Genomic DNA, 24,623 nt, shown 5'->3' with positions numbered 1-24,623 from the left:
GTCCGTGTATGTCACTGCCGCAAGGGGACCAATATATGTGAGCGGAGACTGGATTTTACTGCTTTCTCATGTCTTCAATTATATGTGTTGATTGTTTGATATTGTATTTTTTTCTGATAGGAAGGACTGAAAGGGGAGAAATTAAAATGACAACAAAATTTAATCAGTAGAATGTTTTCAGGCTGGCACTGAAATTGCACTGTATTTGGCAGCTTGTTGGTCTGGTTTAACAATGAATTATTGTTCTTTAATGACAAAACTTGGCATTTCTGATTTCATACTCTATAAACAAATGATTGCATTTCCCCAGAAGTGCATGTTGTTTATGATTTGGGTATTTTTAATACTCAAACAATTGTGACTTTCAAATTGTTAAATGGAACTTCATTTTGGTTGCTTTTTATTGAAATGGTTGAGGAAATTCTGTCATCGCAGTCAGGGTTTTTAGTACTCGTTGTGGCAAGTTTCCACTAAAATAATTACACCCTTGGTGTAGTTTTTACAGGCTTGGAAATCTTGGGGTTGAGAGCACATTTCTTCTGTGCTATATGTTTCTATTCCTAATGGCGCAGTTTGGCACAGCTATGAAAATCTTCTTGTCAGATTTTTCAATAGTCTTGAATTTTATTGAAAGATGTCATTTCTTCTGTGCTATATGTTTCTATTTCTAATGGCACAGTTTGGCACAGCTATGAAAATCTTGTCAGATTTTTCAATAGTCATGAATTTTATTGAAAGATGGTTTTTGACATGCAGGTGTTCTCAGTATTTTAATTCATGTTAGGGAGAATGAATTTGCAGGTGTGGAGACAGTATTCAAAACCAGAACATTTTCTACAGTAAAAGCAAGTGGGAGTGGCCACTTAAAAGCCTATTCATTATGAAAAAAGTTTTGATATTTTTTTCCCTCCTCATTTCTGTTGCAGCTATTAATTTAGACTGTTAAATAATTGAAATTAATCAGTATACTGTTTTCTTTCCATCACATACAACCACCTTATTTTTACCCCATTCAACTAAAACAGGTAGGAAAAGGTAAGAATGAACATGAAAACAAATGAAATTTCTTCTTTCAGGCAAGCTGGGAAGCAGGTGACTAATTCTAGTTGTGATTCCCATTTTGATCGTAGATCTATCTATACCTAGTCTAAATCCCTTACCAAGAGACTGTATGGGGTCCAGCAAGATGCATTTATGTTGCAGATGGGATTTATTTGTTACTGTTACGCCCTTCGCAAGGTAATGACAGATTTCAAGTAAGCTTTTCTGTCTGTTACTCTCCGTACGACTACATTTGAAAGGATTAAGAAGATTAAGGAGAAGAAATTTCCCTCATTTTAACGTTGCCAATAATTTCTTGTTAAAAACTTTCTTTGTCAGTCCAACTGATACTTAGATCTTATATTGCTTGACATATGAAATCACAGCCACCAGAAGTAAGGATGCAGATTATTACTTGGTACTCCAGGAATCGATAAGAAGAGAGAGGATATTCGCTACGTTATGATATTTCCTTCCTTTCCAAGGTTTGGGTTAGACTATGGCTTGTTTTGAACACAAAGTAGTACAGCTAATGAAGAGAGTTATGTGAGCCAATGTAGATATAAACTTTGTAACCTGGCAGAATACCTGAATGAGATGAATTGTAGCAACTAAAACAGGAGAACCTATGTTTTTGGTGCCAAAAAAACAAAGTTGACAATTATGAGATAAAATTTGTAAACAAAATGAATCTTTGTGTCTGAAAATATTTTCCATGATCGGAACTTGCCATGTCTTAGGTTGTGTTTTAATAATGAAGAATGAATTTGCCTGTACTCAACAGTCACCTTTCACATATACTCCATTCTTTAAGTGCTCTTCTGTAACTTTGGCAAAAGCAGCTTTGTGCATTGACAGTGTTATATTTGGCCCATTAAATCATTTTAATCTAGACCTTACAACTTGGTACCTTTTCAGTTGATTAAAGAACTTTTTGGGGTTGTTTTCTTAAGGTCCCTTCCTTTCTCTCCATATATTTTCCCATATAATATCTGGATTAAATATCACAGCCCAAATTTCTTTTTCTTTTTGCTTCTGAATGATTCTTGGGCATATACCTGGGGGTTTAGGGTTAGGCTTCTTTTATGGCCTTAATTTGCTTTGTTGAAGTGTGGAAAAATACAATTGGATGGAATTATCCTTTTTCAGCTGATGTAAATGTAAGACGCATATGGACAATGGATATGCTTTATTTATGTTATGTGCAACAATTTTCAGTAATACTTGGATTTAAAAGTTTCCAAATCTCTCTGAGATTTGTTTTTACAAAACCAGAAACTCTCACCCCATTCTGGCAGTGATACAGTACGTATGATGAAAACGAGACTGTAGCAGGCAGTGGAGTTCTTGTGCTGTAACTCTCACCATTTACACTGCGTTGTTTTATACTGGCTAGCATTGCAGTCATACTTTTCCAGGGTGGTGCTGCTTGACTGAATTGGGCAATTTTTGTAGAAATGTTTTTTAATTTCATAATCTGTTAGCATTCATCACGCTATTGATTTAAACTGCTGAAAGTAATGTCTTCGTTTACTTTCTTGTTTGAAATGTGGGTGGTGCATAATGGGATCACTGAATGGGGAATGTATCATATAAATGTCAACTATTACTGGTTTTCCCTTGGGAATAGTTTTGGACTGATTTTGAGGGGAACACCTTTCCGCGGACAGATACAGAAGATTTTGAGAAATTTGTCGAGGCTTCCTGACTAATAGACTCGTGATTGAATTGACTAGTTCTGGCATATGTCAGAATCCCAGAAACTGCTTGCAAAATGAGCTTGCAGTTTGTGGTCGGAACCCCACACACGTGGTTGTTTGTGAATAAGGAGACTGTTCGTTTGCTTTTTATATAATACTCCTAATGTCTAGGTCTGTATGATGGGGAACATATGTATCTAGGAGATGACTGGACTAGCACTACATTTGCAGAGAAGATATACTGGCTTTTCTGATATTTGATAACCATAAGGGGCCAGAAAGAACAAGAACAATGGCGGGTAGAGACCATTTTAGTAATTAGCAAAAATGCTTGCAGTGAGTTTCTGTGTAAAGAAATTTTTTTTTTTTTTTTTTTTTGTCGAGTAGGTTCTATACAGTTCGCTACAGAGAAAAGGATAAAGACAAGAAATGGGTTTTTCAGCTTTGCCCAGTTACAGAGACGGTGGTGGACAATCTGAAGCCAAACACACTTTATGAATTTGGAGTTAAAGACAACGTAGAGGATAGTATTTGGAGCAAGACTTTCAATCATAAGACAGTTCTGTCTAGTAAGTATTTGACAATAGTTAATCAAATAGCTACTCAGTTTGACAGTGTTTTTTCCTCTATTGTGATATTGCTTAATGTAAGCTACTGGTCAAGTTTTCATAGTTTAAATGCTATTCCTTATGTTCCTAATAAATTATTTTAGGAATTGGTGACACTAGAAATAGTTTGTGTTTGAAAAACTATCACCTACTCTTCTGAAAATTGTTCTCTTGTCATTGAAAATAGTAGAGAATCTGCTGGAGACTGGTAGAACTCTAACAGCGATTAGTTTAGATCCACATAAAGTGTTGAGTACCTGTGTTTATGCTTCTGACTGAATTCCAAGCTTTTTCCTTGGGCCTTGAATAATAAGGTCATTACCAATTTGAGTTGATGGAAAGTATTATCCTTGTTTGGATATTCTTTGATATCTGCTTTTACATTCAAGTTGGTTAAAAACTAGACAGGGCCTGTCCGATGCAGCATGCGTCACAATGGACCCTTTATGACTCTTCTGGAAAGTTGAATTTGAAGCTGGTTGTCAGTCAAGGAATTGTATAAATTGTGTTTGAAGCATATGCTCTCATGTATGCTTTCATTTGGGTTTTCATGGAGGCAGTATACGGCATCCCCGGCTGTTCTCCCAGTCATATTTTAAGCTTTTCTCCAAAGTCCCAAGACAATGCAGGCAAAGTGATGTCAAATTAACCCTTGAAAAAATATATACTGCTCAAAGAATCACTGCTGTCAGTGGAAGAAATAGGCAGCAGCAGAGTCTTCCTCCTTTTAAAGAGAGGAGGAGAGAGCTTAACAGACATTGCCCAATTTCATTTATTTTCCTCAAGCATTTACATAAAGGTATTTCTGAGCATGGTGTTGGTCAGAAGATGCTGCAAACTCCTATGCTCAGTATTTCTAGTTTGACTCAAAATGTGAAGAATGTGAATTCTCGTGAGAGCCTTATTCATATGAGATTTCCAGCTGAAATTTGATGTGGACCTGAGTTTCAAGTTGTGGGTGAGTTACACAGCTGAGGATAAGGGTGGGGAGCCATAGGGCGGCTTGTAATGCTGCGAAACCCCTCATACTGCCTAATGAAGAACTTTGCTGGCCTTCCTCATAAATTAGAAATTTCCAACTTCAACGTACCTGCCCAGTGCCTGTAGAGTCATTTTAGCAATCTGAATAATGCTATCATTAGACTATTAGATTAAAGTGGGGAATGGTAGTAGTCTTTTCCCTCCCTTTACCTGCCTAACAAAAAGAAACTCTGCTTCACAGCTCTAAAGAAGACTTACTAGATGGCTGGTTTTCCTACATTTTAAACATTTTAAAGTCATCTGTAGAATGAGTGCTGGAATATATTTGAGCACTTAAAATAGGAGGGAATAAAAAGTGCATAGTTTAATACTGTGTTCAAGACTGACTGAAATGTCCACTGGCATCACCACATTCACTCTTTGTATATAATGTGTTTCTAAATGTGGTTTCTTACAGACACCATACATTTTTAATATGACAGAAGAATCATTCTTGTAAGTTATGGAGACATATTGAGTTGGGTTGAGAGATACTTTCTTGTAAGAGTTCATATTCTATTTGAATGAGACTTTTTCCTAGAATGTAGACTTGTGTATTCAGGGGGTGCTCCTGCAGCAACTAAATCCAGGGAGCTTGCTATTACCCTGTATGTCTACATTCTGGTCTACTGATAGTGTATCAAATCACAAAGTTGACAACACCTTTCAGATTCAAGCATGTCATATTGTCATTGCATAGCAGGTCCATAGAGGAAACGTGGGCAGTAAACAGAATGAACATTTATTATACATTTGTAACCATCTGTCTGCATAGGAGTTTACCAGGCAGCACAAATGACCACTTCTTTTCTGTTTTAACTTCTTATCTTGTAACAACTCAATGTCTTTTCACGTATCAAGAAATGTCTCAACCTAAACCAAGCCTCATTCACTGTAAATTTTCTTTCCTCCATGAAGAGTATATGAGTGACTATAAACTGAAATTCGTGTCGCAAATTCTTGTATTTGTTGAATCCACAGGACATATTTTTGTTATATACTGAGCACGTTGGGAGTGGTTGGGAGGAGAATCTGGTTTTAATTCATTTGAGGAAGACATAAAAGGCATGGCAAATATTCAACATTTATTTAACCAAAATGTATCAAAAGAGATGAAAGTAGATTTCTTCTGACTGTCTTAGCATGATTTTAGCATGAAGTCAGTGTGAAACTTCTGTCAGTTTTCCCTTGTCTTTGGGCCAATAGTAGGTCCTGCTCCTGAGAAGTATTAAGTACTTTGAAAGATATTTTTCATGATAACGTGTCAACTTAAATGTCTTTCAATTGATATTTCTTTATAGATGATTTTGTTTCTATTACTTACCTGTTTTGGATGGAATTGTGAAGAACTGTGATAACACTTATCTTGATTCTTGTTTACATGCCTGTCGATGCAAAGGCAGCAGAAAAGTGTGAAGGTGGAAAATGTAGGCAAAGTTCGAAGCATCATGCTAGAATACAAGAGGTGCTGAGAGGGACTGTTTCTCCTCTGTCCATAACAGCTGCGTCACAAGAAGCTTCTAATACTAAGAAGCTAAGAGAAAAATTTCAGAGATTAAATCCATGGGTTACTGTTTTCATGTGTTGAGACAAAGGAAACCATGTTAGACCCAAAGTGTGATATGCCTGCCCTGTATTGCCAGTGCTAAATGTGTATGTCTTTTAGAATAGTGCACTTAAAAGCAAGACTAACTATTGGAGACCTTAAAACATGCTGCTTTTAGCCAGTCCTAGTACCAGCCTGACAGATGGGATGCAGAAATTCCTCTTTCAAGTTTCTTCCTTGCGTATTATTGTTGTGGTTATATTAATTTCATTAAAGAATCCTCTTAGAGACCTCTGACTTCTCCTTAGTAAGACCCAAAGACCACTTCAGCTCACTTACCCCCTGTTGTAGAACAACAAGAATACATTTCATTTCCTCTTTGGCAAAATGTGAAGGGAAGGCTTTGCAGAGGAATTAATTAATCTGGAGAAACAGGACCAAACAAAACTGTTACATGGTATGTTTTTATGCCTTGTAATGAAGTCTTTTAACTTTCTTAGCTATTGAAAAAGGTGAATGAATCTGGTTTGCTTTGCTTTGGACAAAACAGAAAGTAATTCTGTGTATTTATTTCTCTTTCTGTCAAATCAGATAAAAAAGTAAACGGACAACTCCAGAATATGTACAAGTTGGTACCTAATGCCCAAACACAGGTATGCAAAACAGTCTTATTTTTATACCAGATTTTCATTTTATATGGTCAAATTTTTGCTTATCTGTTAGAGTAAAGTTAGGAAGAGATTATGGCCACAAATTGCCAATATAAAAGTTCTTTTAAATCTAAGACTAGATAGAATCATCTCAAGTTGGAAGGGACCCATAAGGATCATTGCATCCAACTCCCTGCTCCTTGCATGACTACCTAAAACTAAACCGTACGACTAAGAGCATCGCCCAGATGCTACTTTAACTCTGACAGGCTTGCTGCCATGACCACTTCCCTGGGGACCCTGCTCCAGTGACAAACCACCCTCCCAGTGAAGAACCCTTTCCTACTGTCCGTTCTGAACTTTCCCTGATGCAGCTTCATTCCATTTCCTCGTGTCCTATCTCTGGTCACCAGAGGGAGATCAGCACCTTCCCCTCAGCTGAGGAAATGGGATTGTGAAAGAGAATTACCAAATGAAGCTCGTTGACATCTTGTGATAAGGGACATACCGTGGGCATTTGGTTACTGCTGAGTGACTCCTGTTCGAAAGCTGTCAAAGTCATTTTCTAGTGCCTGTCACCCCTGGTGCCTGTGTGAGTGCACTGAAAGCCTGTCTTTTCAAAGCGTTGTAAAGTGACTAATGGAAGAAAATGGGAGGAAAAAGTCTCACTTAAAATCTGTCAGTAACATACAGGCATGGAAATGCCAAAGCCCCTGAATATAACGCCATGGGAACGCATACAGTGTACATTCATGGAAGAGACAATAAGTGGTTTATAACCAGCTCACCATGTGATACTTAATTAGCACAGGTACTCTGCTGAGTGAGGAAGACGTAGCAGCTGAACAGCTGCCAAGCATAAAACTAACCACTGACCCACTATCCACAGAAGAAGGAAAATGCACCTGGACCTGGAGGCCCTATACCAGCTGATTCATTTAGAAAAGAAAGCCAGCAAATAGAGAACACACTTAATCTAAGCACTTTACTAGTAGAATTAAAAGCCAAAATATACAGTGAAAGTAATTGTTTGTACTCCTACAGTGCCTTTCACGCAAGTATTCCAAAGCACGTCAGTGTCTCATGCTGCCTTTTCATCTGCAACTGCAGCTCTGGGTGTCCTACTGTTTGCGCTCCCCCAGCAGAGAGGTGTCAAAAGTGGTATGATGCAAAGGTGATCTGTACAGAGAAGGGGGATGATCTGTATCACCCCTGAGGTCTTCTTGATTGCTAGTGTCAATGTTATCCATGTTATAAGTGTGGCACTGAGGCACTGGGGATCTTGATATCTGCTTTCACAAACAGCCCAGTATCAAGTGACTACTGCTTAAGGGAAAAACGGTTAAAAAGCCAATATGGGTGACATTGTTCATGGTTTACGTCAGTTCAGGCAGCTCCACTTTGCGTAAAAAGAGGTAGGCTGATCTGTTCAGTTTCTCTGTTTCGCTGAGATTATCAGCTTTTCAGTGGTATTCTTAGCCTGTTTCAGAGGCTTTCATTTTCTTCCTGTTAGTCTCTGTCAACTTTCTTTAGACTTTCCGGTCTTAGGTAAAGCTCAGAGAGGATTAATTGGCAAACATCTTGATATTGATAAACCTGTTCTTGCAACTGATGACCCCGCCACTGTTATCTGACTCTTCAGAAGATGTGAATCTGAGGTTTTCCTGTCACTGACATTTCACCTTTTCCAAGTTTAGTAACTTCTTCATGGCCTTCTTGATTACTTCCTAGACACTGCTTCAGTTTTATGCAGAAAACAATACTTAAGAGAACAGTACTTTCTCAGGAAGGACAAAGATGCAATCTAGTATTCAGAGAGGGCAATCCATGCATTTTAACACAAGCTCATTTTCCCAGGGGATGGATTCTGACCTTTGTACACCTCAAAAATGTGTTGTCCTCTGTAGCAGGATCTGGCCCTGAACAGCACTTGGTTCTGTTGCTGGTGCAGTAGGTAGAAGCAGCAGCAGAAGTGTTTGTGTTCCCACATGAGGAAAACACATAGAGAGGCCACTGTCACTGACAAAAAGCCCGTCAGGGAAGAGTAATGATGTAAAAATTGCATCTTTTTGAAAAATATTGTTATTGCCTTTCTGAAATTCCCTTTTGCTCCCAATAATCTGTCTTTGTCTATTTTTTCTCTACATCCTTAAACCCACTTGCTACCTAAAGATGATGAGCATTGCTAGTTCAGCAATGCTGCTGAGGTCCTCTGGCACAGGAGCAGCCTTGTTCAAAACATCAGGCAGCTCTTGGATAAGCTCAGCCACAGGATTTGATTACATAGTATCACATACTTCTTTAGCCTGGGCCACAAGTCTTGTACTGTTTTTGTGAAGCCCATTTCAACACATAACTGTTCCTTGTTGCACTCTCTACAACCACATGCATTGCTGTAAATATCCAGGCTGCTGTTGTTGCAACGCTGGAGTGCTTCAAGACCTTCTTCCAAAGATGGAAACTGCCTCATTTATCATGTGATTTTTCGGCAATTCTCACTGGAAGTTTTAAAAATTTTCTTACGTCATGGCTGGAAGAAACCCCATTCCTATTCAGAAAAACACCTAAATCAAGCCTTGTAGGCGTCCATGGCCCTTATGGACATATGGCACCTGAAGCGTGAGTTTATGAAATTTCCTGACTTAGGGGTCTGTCCCTCTTGCTCTTCTTTCACCCTTATGTCTTTGTAAAGTTCTCTTTGACATTGAGAGTCTGTCTGTGTTTCCCCTGCAACGTATTTTACATGGTAGGAATGGCCATTAAGTTTTCAGCCTTGACCAGGGCACTTAGGGTTTGAAAGTTGGAACATTTGTGGTTCATAAGCAGAAAATGAGCAGATGTTCATGTTCAAAGGTGTTAGGTGAAATTAATGAAGAGCCAACCACAAAATTGCCTAAGACTTGTACTTCTCAGAAAAAGAGATGCAAAAAGTCTTTCTTTTCTTTAGCTTCCTGCAGTCTGGCCTTTCTGTGGAGCTTATTCGCATCACAATTTTGTCACAACACTAAATCTGGGTTTCCAATAATGTCTGGAAGAAAATTAATAATACAGAAATTAGAGGAGTTAATGACTGTAATTGGAATTAAAACTTTCCATCAATGCTTGATTGCTCACTGTGATAAGAGGCTGCCCAAAGTTCTGCCTCCAGGATTGTTTACATGTAAAATATACCAGAACATTGTAGCAATTTTATGGGCAGTGCAAAATGCTCTCTCTTTCTGGGATATGAGAGATGCTAAATAATGAGGTGAAGGAAAAAATAGTGAGGTCATTATGAGAAACAGTGGCAAATGAGGTTGCAGCTCTGATAAAATGAAATGATGAAATAAAATGCTGATCTCAGCCAGGCAGGTGTCAATCCCACTATCTTACATAGCTGGAACTAACACCAACATTGGACCTAGGATTTTTAGTCTTTCTTAGCAGCATAGTAATTGGAGAGTTTTTTTGAAACTTCTGAAAATGTTTTAAAATTACCAAAACCAGTCCAGTCTGGGCATAGGCTTCAAACTAGGTGGGATTTTCACAAGTACCATGTGATCTAGGTACTTGCAAGTCATCTAGATCACCAGGTGATCTAGGTACTTAGCATAACCCTAACAGAAAGCCAGCAGAACACGTGTGCCTAATGACCTCAACAATTTGAAAGGTCCCAGGCTGGTTCTGGGACAAGAGCTTTTAACATTGTTTAACATTGTTCACACAGTAGCTCGTAAGAAAGAAGAGCAATATTTGGAGGAATTCACTTAATCTTATTTTAGCTGCACGGAGTAAAGTACATAAAATAGGGTAGTTGTCTACACTCACTGAGTAGCTCATGCAAAGAGACAAGCACTATTCAAGATCAGACCCTCCCACCACTGTTAACCATATTAGGATGAATGAAATTGATTCTGGTGACAGAAATAAACATTCTTAATGGAGTGCAACTCACCCTACAATCTCACTGACTGAAAACTGAGCCAAGGGCATGCAGCTCACCCCCAGGCAAGAAGGCATCTAAAGTCAGTGAGATGAGTCATGAGATAACTATTTCATACACTTAGTTCAAAGCAGACCTCTCCTTGATGATTATTCTTCCATCTTTCAAGCTGATAGAGATGGGTTTTTGTGTCCTGAAAGGGTAGAAGGAATGGGGTCAAGCTCTGCTAAGGACTGCTCTGATGCTGTGATCTGGAATTTTGTCATCCTCCTAATGAGAGATTCAGTTTTGCCTGAAGCTTTAACAGAGAGTGCATTGGACATATTTTTTTTGGTTTCATTTTGTAGACCTGGCAAAACCAGCATGGAACTTGTCCCTTTAGTCAGAGGTATCTGGAGTGTTTTGCACGGGAGTAACAGTAATTGTTGCAGACCCCAGCTTAAGTCCATTTGCAGGTTTTGGGGAGAAACAGGCCAGCAAGAGCCTGGCACAAACCTGACTGCTAATCAGTACCTTTCACATGCAGTTGAGGTGCTTATAAGGAAACAAGATTAGAAACACTGCTACCTAAAGTCAGAAGCAATGTACATTTCTATATGTGTTTTTGTATAGTGCATGCCTTAGATTAGAAATTAAACCAATTTATCTGAAGGAAGAAACAAAAAAATGAAAACCTCCAAGTCAACCATTTAACCACTTTGGTCACATTGTACCTGTTCTATAACCTTCAAGAGAAGAATGCTATAACATTCAAGAGAAAATGTTTTATCGATGGGTAATATGAAGCAAATTGATTTGATACTCAGGAAGGTGCTTATCTCATTAGGTTGTTTATAAAATCAACTTTACTGTTCTTCCCATTGGTCCCATAAGTGTCTTTAAAGTTACATGTGACAGCCGAAGACCAAGTCATTCACTCTGGCATCTGGAGTGCAAGCTGCATTCCTTTCTTCGTGTTAGCAAACCCTGTGTGCCTGGACCTTGACTCTGTTATGCTGCTTCTGTGGAAGTAGGGATTCTATTTATGCAAGAGAAGTCCTGAGAAAGTGAGCTAAAACAGTTTTCCAAATATTTGCACATCTTAAGTATGAAAGGAGGAATGAAGCCAACATCTAGTCTTTTCAGTCAGCTTCACAGGGCTTAGCTCCAGAGCAGTACTGCATTATCACCCTCCACAGAAATATCATGAAAACATTCCGTAGATTATTCTAAGAATTCTCTTATCATTCTCACTTTAGTGGTGCAAAAAGCCATAAAACTAAGGCTTGGAAGCAGATAGTGGCCAGCTCTTAAGTTTACATTATTACTTCAGTTTCCACAGTATTAGGTTGGGTATTTTTCAGTGGTGCAATCATATCATCAGTGCAACGCCAAAATGAGTGTTATTTAGGCCAAGCTTTGTTTATGCTTTATTTTGCTCCAAAGACGCAACTGGCTCATATCAGTATGGTTCTAACTCTTTGTAAGGAGACATTTTAAAAGGCTGTTTATTAAAGCAACATTACCGATCCATCTAGTCATTCTGCCCTTTCAACATCGGTCACGTATCAGCTTGTGGTTTTTTTGGCAGGTTCGTCCTTTAAGTTTGACTAAGCTCCTGGGACTGTGTCAGCTACAACTAATGAGAGAGAGGAAGAAAAGGAGAGGTCTAGGGATGGTCATTCTTTTTTCCTTCATAAACAATGGGTGGTGGTAGGGTGGAGAGGATGCAGTAGAAATCTATTTCCTCTTCTGTCTGTTTAGGTTCCTATAATTTCATAATGTCAGTCTGAAAGGTGGGGTCCTACTCAATTTTGAGTGGCTACAAAGATGGAGACTCCCTTTCTACAAGGAGTCACATGGAAAAGACACGAGGGGTAATGGGTACAAGTTAGTCCAAGATTCCGATTGGACACAAGAGGAAAATTTTTCATAATGAAAACAATCAGTCATTGGAATAATCTCCCCAGTGAAGTGGTGTGTTCCCCAACACTGGATGCTTTTAAGATTCAGCTGGACAGGGTGCTGGGCCATCTTGTCTAGACCATGATTTTGCTAGGAAAGGTTGGACCAGGCAGCCCTTGAGGTCCCTTCCAACCCGGTATTCTGAGTCTATTCTCTTTCCAGCCAAAAAGCAGGACTTTTAGCTCTATCAATTGTTAAACTCTGGAAGAAAACATGCCTACTATTCGAAAACTTATCCAGTCCAGGTTGATTGTAATGCTTCCTTGAGGAGTCTCTTACATGTACGCCAGTTTTTTGTGGGTTTTTTGAGTATTAGAATATAAGAGAGGCAAAAAGAACAAGTGTCTCTTAAAGTAATGTTTCCATATGGCGTTTTACAGAATGTCTGAGAACTGCAGTCTTTTATGCAATATGCCATAGGTATATGGTCAGAATTTAAGATGCCCAACTTTCAGTATAACTTACATCTCTCTTTTTCCTCTGAAATTAAGAAACACCTTATTTGCCACCTTCATTCATTCATGGAGGTGCCAAATTAAGAAACACCTTATTTGCCATCTTCCTTCATTCATGGAGGTGCCATAGTCATTTTAATAGCTAATGTTCCTAATACCTTTATGCTTTATATTCTGTGTCTGGAAAATACAGTTAACAGTCCCATTCCTACAGATGATATGTTGATTTTTCTGAAATAGTTTATACAAGTAGTAAATTTTATTAGACATAGAAATATCTAAAGTAGTCACTTTTAGGAGACTGAGAAAGAGAGGATTGACAGCACAGTAGTAAAGTTCAAGTGCAGCACTTGCAAATTCGTGCAGGTCAGCAGTATAATTACAGCAGCTGCGGAACACAGACTTCATATCAATGATTTGTTCTTAAGTGAGAAACTAAATTTTGAATGTATTTTAATGTATTTAGCATTTTCATATTGCTGTCATTACAGTCATCCATTATTATTCAAAAAAAGGATGCTCTTGTCAATATAAGAGTCTTTGACTAGTAAAAAGACTGATAATAACTATGATGAGAAGTTACGCACTGTGGTTACACGAGTGCTCACTACAACTCGAGAACTGTTTCTTTTATTGTTGGTTTCCTGGTGAGAAATACAATAAAACGAACACCTTTTTCTGACAAATTCATTTCATCCCACTTGTTAGTCACACAAGTAGCCGGGTTACTCCAAAAGCTGATCATCTGCAACACTATTTTTTCACTAGAAGGCATTCTAGTTTCCTTTTAATAGATTTGGGGTCCATTCATGTGATCCTTATTTTTGTGGTATCAAAATGCTAGAAAAGATTCAAACTTAGGCTAAACTCGATTTGGGTCAAAGACAAGTGAACAGCAGAAAAGTCCAAGTATTTAGCATAAAAATGTGAGAAAAATATGGGTGGCTGGCCAATTGTACTTTGGAAACAATTTAACCAAATAAAATTACTCTGAGTTAATCTACTTTAAGCAGACTATGCACTCAAGACTGCTGCTGGTTTACAAATGTACTCCTGGTTCTGGAGTAGTATGTGTTCTAAATATACTATTCCTGAGAATATAATTATATCCTGTGACCAAATTTGTAACTGCATATATTTCAGATGATTTGTTGTAGTTAAATTTCGGCTTTTCGTAGCTTTCTGGACTACTCCCCAGTGAGTGCTCAAGAGATTCTTAAAAGAAAAGAGGATTGATGATTCCTAAGCTGTCAAATACTGTGTTTTTTATAAAACAAAACATCTCAAACTGAAAAAATGAGATCAAAATGCTATTTTGATCAAATTACTATATTAGCCCATGGGGACTGAAGCGACAGCATAACCTTCAGCGACTAGGGCCAGAGCCATATTCAGTGTTAACGTGAGGCAGGAGCAGTATTGGATTAGAGCCCTCTATTTGTGTTTCTAAGAAAGTTCAATTACTATTATGGCAGTTATCCCAAGGCTTTTTTTTTTTCCCCTCTTCTTCAGCTTACACTGCGTGATAATAAGAAGTTGGTCCCTGTCACAATAATCAAACAAGGTAAATATTTTTAAATCGATTCTTATAGTCTGCAAGAGTAACTTAAAATGAAAAAAAATTGACTCTTATATGACTGTCATGAAAGTTTCCTTTTAGAATAGGTGGAACCTTACAAACTCATATTTTTAAATTACAAATACTATTGCTACCTACCTGCGTTAATAAAATGAGCTATTATATTGCATTATAAACAGTGACTCAGTTAAGTCATTAAATGGATAGCAATCAGTTCTGATTTCTACTAGTATCCATTCTTTTTCTCTTTCAACTGGATTGGCCAGGTATGTTGATCTCGCAGCTGTGCATAACTTGATAGTCAGACATGCAGGGCAGCAATATGGATAACATTCATGCTGCCAGACTTCTTTGTGAGTGTCTTCAGCTAAGTCATTGATTTAGACTCCCTTCTTCTTCCTTCCCTGGTCAGTGGAGAGAGATATGAAATTCCTGTTTCTCTCCAGTAGTAAGAGGTAGTGTAGTGGTGTAATCTTTGAAAATTAGCTACTTAAAGATAGCTGATAGAAAATGAGCTGCAGATTAACACTTGCTAACAGAAATTGTATTGTGAATAATTTTAAGTAACAAAATCGAGAAAATTGTCTTTGGAGGTAGTTCACAGTTCAGGGACAGGAGTAGACTGGAGGGTGGCGTGAAAGCAAATTATGGTAATTACCATTAAAATATGACAGTATTGGCATTTACTTCATGTGCATCTTGCAGGGTAATGAGATGGCCTGCAGCTGGCCCTATATTGACATAAGCATAGAATGTAATTTTTCACCAAGGATATGAAACTGATATGTTAGGGGAAAGAAGAGATGCACAGTTAAGAGGTGATGTAGAGGAAACACAGTTTGTAGTCTCTTAAACTGAATGCAAATGCAGAAAGATTAGGATGGTGTCATCATCTCCAAGTATTAAGTGGAGGAAAAGTTTTCAGAATGCTGAGGCTTGTCTCAGGTGTGGGTTTGTTTCTTTTTTTGTTTCTTTTTTTTTTTTTTTAATTATTTTCTAATACCCCTGTGTTGTCTCCACAGTTATTCAAAATCGGACACAGTCAAAAACTTCAGACAGTTCTTCTCTGCCAGGAGCAATATTAGGTGACTAGAAGATATTTTTATTATTTTCCCTAATCTTCGGCTGAAAATTAGAACTGTGTAAATACTTTTAGTTTTCTTGATCTTAGTTCTTTCCTTGCATATCAAAGGGTATTTTGCAGCTGCTTCAGACAGTATTTGTTATATTTCATGGTGGTACAGATGGTTCAAGTATGATGTAGCCGAAGAGAAATAGAATCATTTTATTGTCAAAGTATTTCAAAGAAGATACTGTCACTGGTGAAGCCAAGAATTTCTTTCATACTTCTGAGATCAAGGGGTTTTCTTTTTGCTTTTATTAAGGTAGTATGGTAACATACCATCTACAGACACAAAACCATACTGGTATGTTAGGCTATAGTGACATATATTATAATGTTCCTTGCAATTAGATCTTGATGTTAGATCTTGGGACATAGCTGTTTCCCTCAAGCCATTCAGTTTCATGCTTTCTGTTCTTGTTTGACCTATGTATCCTATAGTGCTTGGTGTGGTGAACTACTGGTCTGCCTGAAATAAGACAGAAAAGGCTCACTGCATCATGCACCTTGTAACCAATTTATTCCTGGGTTCAGGAAGGCATTTAGTCCTTTATATATATGGAAATACTTTATATAACTACATAACTTCAGCTTAAGTTTGCTTTGTGTGAGTTTTAATGTATTGATGTGAATCAAACAGATACTTACTAACCACATTTGGTGTTGAGTCTTCTTGGCTTACCAGACAGAATGTCCCAGCATCTGTGACAGTACAGTACTGCAGGGTTATATGCTCCAGTATTGAATCGTTTTCAGTTCTGATTAATCATGAAATGGTGGTAATACAGTGAGTGGTGTAAAGGGGAAATGGCACCAAATGGTAGTGATAATTACTGAATAGAAATAACTCCCAATGGTTCAGTAGTAGTCGCTCACATATCTCAGAGGACAGGCTGCGTACTTTTCATCTCTTCTGGTATTAATGGCACACATCTTCCTGTGTAGTGCACCTTATTGTTCCAGGTCTCAATGAAACGCAGCAGAAACTTCCTTCTTTCCTGACAATAGATGACATACCTCAAGCATCCAGGAAAAAAATGGGTAAGCAGAAATGAGCTAAGCTTGTATTGTTTGCGAGCAGTATCAGAAGCATGGTGATGTGACATGTTTGCAGGCATAAAAGTCTTTTTTTTCCTATCTTACCTTCTTTTTTTCTGTTTGTTTAATTAATGATTAGCGTGGGATTATAAGGATTCATAGAAATTCACTTAATTTAAAACATCTGGACAGTTTTTTAAGGTATTTTGCAGCTATTTAAAAGAATATGCAGTAGCTTTGATCCATAGGGGAAAGAAGGGAAACCAGTCATGTTTATGGTCTTAGGGGTTTTGTTTTACAATGTAACTTTTTTTTTTATAGGTTATATCTTTCAATATTTGTCTTAAAAATGGAAATTTGTGTGTCCATTTGAAAGACCAGATTTTCAGTGAATTTTAATTATATGAGTTCTGGCTTGAGTATATGTGAGAAATTGTTTCACAAAGACATTCTCCTTATTATCTGTAATTAAATCAATGAAAATATCGTATCATCTGTTAATAACATAATTGTGGGAAACACAGCTATCTTTAAAAACCATAATAACGCCCCCAGTGCATCTTTCACAGATCCCTTGAGTAGAATTCTGGAGATGATGACTTTTGGCTTGGCTAGTCTTAATACTTAATGTGAACTCTGAACAACTAGGTCAGACATTTTTCCTTGCTTATTTTTGCTTTGTTTAATTTACTCTGTTGCTCTATTGCTGGCCATGGCACATTCTGAGAGTGACTTGCTTTGCAGTGACAAAAGAGCAGTGCTTGTTCCTGTTAAGATGTTGTGTACATGTAAGGGTAAAGCTACACAGTAGAATAATAGTTGAATGTGTTTGACTAAGAATATGTTTGAACTGAGGCTGAGTTCCTTAAAGATTAGTATCTGGAAGTATTTACCAGCATCTGACAGACAAATGTTGTTAGCAACATCTGTGGCTACTGAAAATTTAAGCTAACTGGAAAAACTTTATTGCACTATTTACATTACAGAGCGTTACTGGCTTTGAATCATGATGATAAAATTAATCACATTGGTAACTCAATTACTAATAATTTATTTGAACAGCAAGCATTGAAAACAAGGTGTTTATCATTACTAGCTTGGTTTTAACATGTGTATGATGTGCAGGTAACAAAGTTACCATTAAAAATCAGTAGATCGTATTTTGACAAATTCATTTTTCATACCACTTACTTTTAGTAAAACATATTTTAAGACCTCCAATATTAGTTTTGGACTACAGTATCTAGAACTTTTATATTTGTTTTCATTTTCTAGCAGTAAAATCATATCTTTCTGCAGGAAAACAATGTTGTGTTTTCAGATAGGACATAAGGTTCAGTAGTGTACACAGTAAAAAGGGCAGAATGTGACTATGAGCAAAAGATGGGGAAAAAGACAAAGGTAGCTTCAGTTGTCCAAGAAATGTCTAGCTTCCTCAGTTGGCTGAGTATTGAGCTTGGACTTCTAAATTTAAATGCTCTGATATGCCTAAAATAGCTGGTGTGATGCCAGTTTGGAGCTACTGTTTATGGCAGACTACACAAACACTTGCGTGAAAGTAACCAGGGGCAGACAAATGATATTTTGTTCTCTTCTGTTTACTATGTGTTCCTTACCAGAGAACACGAAGTACATGGGTGTATACACAAGGGACTACTGGATTTCAACAGAGTGTAAAATAGGGAAGAGTCATTGCTTGCAAAGCAAAAATACTCTGAGAAAAATATTAAATGTATAAAATAATTGACAAAAAGACATATTGGCCAAATCTATACAAATGTCCTTCACTGATACCTGAGAATCATGTATGTCTACAATAAAATGCAATAAGGCTTATGCTGTGTGTGAAGTTATGACTAATTATGATTTACTGACATACTGCAACTATTGTAATTCTGTATTATGTAGAAAAGTCAAAATAATGCATCACAGAATATCATATTTATTGAATTCTCGAAGTATTTTTTCTGTTTAATCAAAAACGTACTGGTTGGTTGGGTTTTTTTAAAAAAAAGTAGTAATCCAGAAAAAAACCCACAAAATATATTGCCTTAGTCCTCAGTGGAGGAAAAAACCCACAGGTGTATTATCCAAGTCCAAATTAATTGATTTTCCCTATGTCCACTGCTGGAATATCTTGGTTTGAATAGAAGGCTATTGTCACACCACTGTAATTGTTAGAAGTAATGTAAAGGAAAATAAGGACATGACTACTGTGACAATTCCATTGTATTTGAAAATTTATTAGACTAGTCTTGTATAACGCTTAGAACTATATTACATCTTTGAATTTTGAAAAGCATTTTTGCTTTTAATGCTCAAATGCTAAACAAATGAAAAACACTGCAAACTATTTTGCACTGTGCAAGTAATGATTCATAAGGCATTAAATTCCTTGCTGTAAATTTTATTTTTAAACAATACCAAAAGTACATGCATTGAACATAGGTACTTGTACTGATTGTGCAGTGGAAGTTCATTGATTCCTAAAGGTATTCAGCTTTCCACGTTTATCCATGTTGGTTTACTTTGGCAAACTGAAGACGGACAGAAATAAATCTGTAGTAGAACAGAGCAAATACAGCTTTGCAATTACTCTCTAATGTCTTTGTCCCTTTAGCTAAGAATGAAACTCGAGTATGGCCTGCTGAATCCAAAACACCAGTAGTTCAAGAAATCTCCCCAGAGTCCCTCCCAGGTAATGAAAATTCTAATTTTAGAAACATTGTGAAATATCTTTGCCAAATATATAAACTAAAATTAAATTCATCTTTGTGTTTCTTAATCTGCAGTTAAATGCAGTAGTTGGAAAACGGATAATGTGGCTGAATCAGTTGCCATGAATGATAGATGAGGATAAAAATATGAATCTAACTTTGGAGGAAGGTTTCAGAAGCTATCATTGTTAGGTTTATAAAAGCACTTAGAATTAGAACCATGTCTTTGTGGGGTGCTGGATACCTTGAAATTGTGAAGACAGGCAAAGTAAGAGTTTTCTTGTGATGCACCTTGAACTTCCAAATTTCATGTAATATATGAAGAAGAAAATTAGGGATAAAAGCATGATCATGCAAAATGCATGTATGAGATTAAGATGGAACAGGCACAATAACAAGCTCCATTTCAGAGGTGCAGACGATGACAGCATGATGTTTCATTTAACTTCAGTTTTGAATACATTAATCTTGACCACACCCTCTCTACAGACTTACTGGTCCTATTAAAGTAAATTGGAGCTGTTCACAAACATGGGAAAGGAATATAAAATTTGATCCTAGATTCATATTCAAGGTTATGTGTCTGTGAAATGTGTGTTAACTTGTATATTTGGAAGGCTGAAGTTTTTCATCACCTACTTGTGACTGAAAAAATATCGCTTATTTAAAAGGGCATATTTAGATGCTGACTTCTTAAACTGTTCAAAAACATGAAGTAAAATTTTAAAACCTGCAAGATTTACTGCCTCCATTTGCTTAGGAAACAACTTAGTGTAACAAATAGACCACTTTATCAAGTTGTATGACAGGTATAGACCTATATTGTAACACTTACGATCTGAACGCAAAAAGATTTTAGAGAACTTAATTGTTCAGAGTTAAATGATGAAGAGTCACTTTTCACCCACTTTATTGACCCATATTTCAGAATTGTTTCAGTAGACGTGCACATCTTCGTTTTCTGTAGTCTGTCTTTTATCCTATAACTGAGACTGAAGTCTTGATTCTGCTGTCATTAGAGACAATAGTTGGCTTCTGCCAACTTCTTTGCTGAAAAGGGAGAAAGGAGGCTTGAACGGTGGCAAGAGTTTAAAATGAAAAAAAGAATATGAGGAAGCAATGCAGTGAAGGTTTGCTTTGGTTTAGTTTAGTCATTTTATGTGATGGTGCTGGCATTACTCTATTCCCTCCGTAAAGTATTTCCTGGGTGACAAAAATGGTGTAGCACATTATTCCTTTGACATCACACGATTCACGGAGATACTGCCCTTAAATATCATTGCATTTATTTTATTCCTTAAGTATATCAAAGATACCATACTTTACATCGCCAGACCAACACGGTCTTTATTTAAAACAAACAAACAAACAAACAAAACCCTCCCAACAAATATATAGGGTAGAAAAGAGATGTCGGATAAGGTAATGCAGCAAAATCATGTAACAATTGACAACTGTCTTTTAGATTAAACAATCCATCTTTTTTTTTTTCTCTGAAAATGTTGCAGAATTTTATTTTCCACTTGATAGATAAATGTATTTACCAAATTCTAGTTTTAACCATCAGTTCCTTTCTTCAGAACTTTCATATGAAGAGGAAAACAAAGATTCTCCTCCACAGGAATTTATTATCTGAACTTCACAAGTTTAGCAGATGTGTAATAAACAGCTTGCTTTTAATCTGAAATCTGTGGATGCTTTTTAAAAAACTGTAAAAGAATACTTTTTTTTTTACTTTTTTTTTTTTGTTTGTTTTACAGTTCGAGGTCTCTTGTGAACTTAATTTCTGCAATTATTTTACTGAATTATTTACTTTGTCTCAATAACTGCAGAACAAACAATTTTTGATTATATTTTATAGAACTTTGCTATTTTGTGAAAGTGAAAACTGAAAGCATAAATTTATGTAATCGACTCTCCTACAAAATCCTAGTCCTTTGACTCTCCTGCAAAATCTTAGTCCTCAGGCTTGCTTAAACTAATGAAAATACATCCTTCCTTGTGGTGGAATTCACTGGTTAATGAGGTAAACTGGGTGAAATCTGACACCAGAATTGATGTGTCACCCGGGGAGGAGAAAAATCAGTCCATTCAGTTTCTTTTCCTTTGTGTTCTGTAATTATGTTTATGTACCCGGCATGCAGTAATTCCAACCATAAAACATCATCAGGTGTTCTGTAATTATGTTTATGTACCCGTAGTAATTCTACGGTAATTCTAACCATAAAACATCATCATCTCTAGACATAGCACAGAATTATATGTTTATGAAATTGTATAGTGTGCTTCATTATAGATTATAATAATTGGCAAGTACTGTCTTTTTAGTGACAAATGAAATATAACCATTTGTTACAACTAAGCATATTCTTATTGCTATCACACCATTAGTTATTTACGGAAATATTTAGAATAATTTTCAATTTCCACTTCATGCTTCCTCTGTGGTTTTGCTTCCGTGTCTCTTTTTCTGTGGTGACCATTCCTTTCAGTCGTTCTTTGTTGATCGCAGCACCGTCTCATGTTAGAGTATGTCACACTAGTTACATTAAAGAATGTATTCATTGTGGTTACAATATTTCAGTTAAAGAGAAAAAAAATAGAGAGTGACAGGAAGCAGGGAAATGAAAGTTAATCCTTTAAAAGAAAAAAATTATTTGAGTGTAATTTCTGTCTGGCCTTAGCATTTACAAAAATAACTTGAATGCTTCAGCGTTTGAGCCAGACTTTCACAAGTAACTTAAGCGAGAGATCTGAGCACCGGCCTTTTGCATTTGAGAGACGGGGTAACATATAGGGACAATTAATTGAGTTTAGCAATAAGATGTACTTCATTGTATTTTGTTCAGACTTCCCTATTTGAAGATCATACTGGATTCTTTGAATGAGGTATGGTAATTATTTGCTGTGAAAGTTTTAAGGACCGGTGCCAAAAGTGGCAACAGATTGCTGATTTAAAAGGAGCTGTGTGCTGTAGCAGCCGTTGTCATCAGTCATGCAAGGAGGGAAGAAAGGAGCTTGAAATCTTTCAGCAAGCGGACTATCTGAAAGGCTCCATGAGCTGGGCCGCTCTTGTATTTCACTGAGTCTTTGTCAAAGGGTGTGTTCTGTGATGTGACGCAGTCCAATAACTTTTTTTGGTGTATTTGTCAGGCAGGCATCCCATCATTTTCTTAATTTCAGGCCTCCCCTCCCTTGTCATGCACTTCCATGGAAACACTGCTTAGTAAGCTCTTTCATGCTTTGTTTTTGCCAGGCTTGTTACAATATTTTCCACTTAGGACTACTTTATTCTTAAAACAACTGCACAAATTCATAATGCCTTTTTTTTCCTTCAATCTTTAAAATGCTGTCTGATATACCTCAAGCTCCCACTACATGTTTTTCTCTCAGTTGAATCAAGCGTGAGCTTTTTTATTAACTTCACAGGGAAACTAGAGCTAACCAACAGTTAGAAATATCAGCACGTTTGTCGAGGACATAGAAGAACTAGTGTTTAAAAAACGAGCAAGTTATTTCTTTATGTAAGAGATTGTACCAGAAATTTATCAAAGTAGGTTTGTGAAATAGAGAATAGGCTTGAAATGAAAAGTACCACCTGTGAATCCAAACTAGGGTTAATGTTTAGTAGGAATAACTCCTTTGTTGCCATGTTTCCCATGTTCTGTTACTTCTGTCCTTCTGGCCCCTGAAGGCCTCCCCTTGTAGGGTATGAGGAGGGGTGAGATTGTTGCTTCCATCAGAATATCTGAATTCCAGTTGTGGCAGAAGAGAGGAACATGTCATTCCTACAATGTTCTGTGCAAAACAGAGGAGAGCCGCATTTCTTTTGTCCCAGTTCTAGGCATGCTTTTTCTTGTTCAGCTTGCTCAGCTAACTTAGCTGACAAGAGACATGCTTCATGTAATTGTAAACCATCTGACCTCTAAAACAACCTAAAGCATAATGAGTTCTAAATTTCTGTATTTGCTTTTTTTGTGTTTGTTGGTTTGGGGTTTTTTTGGCAGTTTTTTTTTTTTTTTATTTTTCATTATTACATTTAACCAATAAGAAATGTTAGCTTTTGAAGTAGTTCTGAGGTGAAAATATAGTATAATGGTTGTAACTGTATGTATGTTGTAACTGTATTGTTACATCTATGTAACTCTTTAGAATCTGCAAAACAGCATGTTTTCATTGGGAAATAAGAAGCTTATAAACCTACATGATCAGTTCTCGCTTGAAGCATGCTCAGTAGATTGTCGAAAAAGCATGGAGAGCATGCTGGAATAACAAATGTAACTCTCTTCTATTGTATCTCAAAAAGAAACTGATCTTTTCTTAAACCGAATGAATACTAAAACTTAGTGCTATATTGATGCTCAACACCAACATTAAAGACCTCCTCTAAATACCAATATGTGCTGAATACTGTGCAATTTGCTCTGTGGAAGGAATTAATGCTCTTATCACATTCAAGGCTGAGACCTTACCATCCTGTGTTCCATATCAATAAGCTTTGTTATTTTATAATACGACGTTACCAGTTGTGTGTATGGTATGACTAATTAAACACTATGGGACGTCCAGCAAGATGGAGAGGAAAAAGGTGGTGTTGACTTACGTACCATAGGATTTAAATGTGTATCTGAAACAGCTGGAAGAGTATAATTATGCACTAGTTTATTAAAATATGGTCAGAAATTCAGTTTAGGAACATTTAAAGGCTGTTTAATAAACTGCCCATGCTTTACTCTGAAGATGTAGAATTAGAAGAATGAATGAAAGTCAAAACCTATTATATTATTACTAGAAAAATGAAAGAATCTTTCTTCTTTTCATGATAATTTTTGTACCAGAAGGATTAAAAAAACAGAATAGCAGGGAAAATATTTGTAAATACACTTTGTGATGTAATGGGTCGTTTTTATAATGTAGAGCATAATGAATTTGGGAGGCTGTAACAGAAGAACAGTGTGAGCTTCTGATCTTAGCTTTGCTCTTTGTGACTTTTAGTTTCCTTTGCTTACATAAAACTGCAACGAAATAAATTGAAAACGTCATATAGACTTCACATCTGAAAACAAAAATAAATATTAATCATGATGGAGTCGAGCTGCTGCAGAAGTTGTTCTAGTCAGGCAGCATAATATGGTGGTAAGAAAAGCAGCAGGCTTTGGTCAGTAGATAAAGAAAATCTCAGAGGAATTCTAAATTAAATAAAGCTTCTTTCTTCTAGCTCAGGCTGAGAAAAAACATGGACCTGAGGAATTTAAATCAACGCCTAAACCTGAATTGGTA

The 24,623-nt window shown here is 36.8% G+C and overlaps 1 protein-coding gene across 1 annotated transcript in view; it reads left to right on the top strand.

Annotated features, from left to right (window-relative positions):
• Positions 1 to 24,623, top strand: part of ABI3BP (ABI family, member 3 (NESH) binding protein) — a 143,411-nt gene that overhangs the window by 17,947 nt on the left and 100,841 nt on the right. The window contains exon 3 of the mRNA XM_009891656.1: positions 3,129 to 3,310. Coding sequence (XP_009889958.1) covers positions 3,129 to 3,310 — 182 coding nt within the window. The remainder of the gene's footprint in view (positions 1 to 3,128; positions 3,311 to 24,623) is intronic.

Source organism: Charadrius vociferus, unplaced genomic scaffold (genome assembly GCF_000708025.1).
Source record: "Charadrius vociferus isolate BGI_N301 unplaced genomic scaffold, ASM70802v2 scaffold329, whole genome shotgun sequence".
Lineage (NCBI taxonomy): Eukaryota > Metazoa > Chordata > Aves > Charadriiformes > Charadriidae > Charadrius > Charadrius vociferus.
The sequence above is the reverse complement of the archived record's forward strand: the minus strand, read 5'-3'. Positions and strand labels throughout refer to the sequence as shown.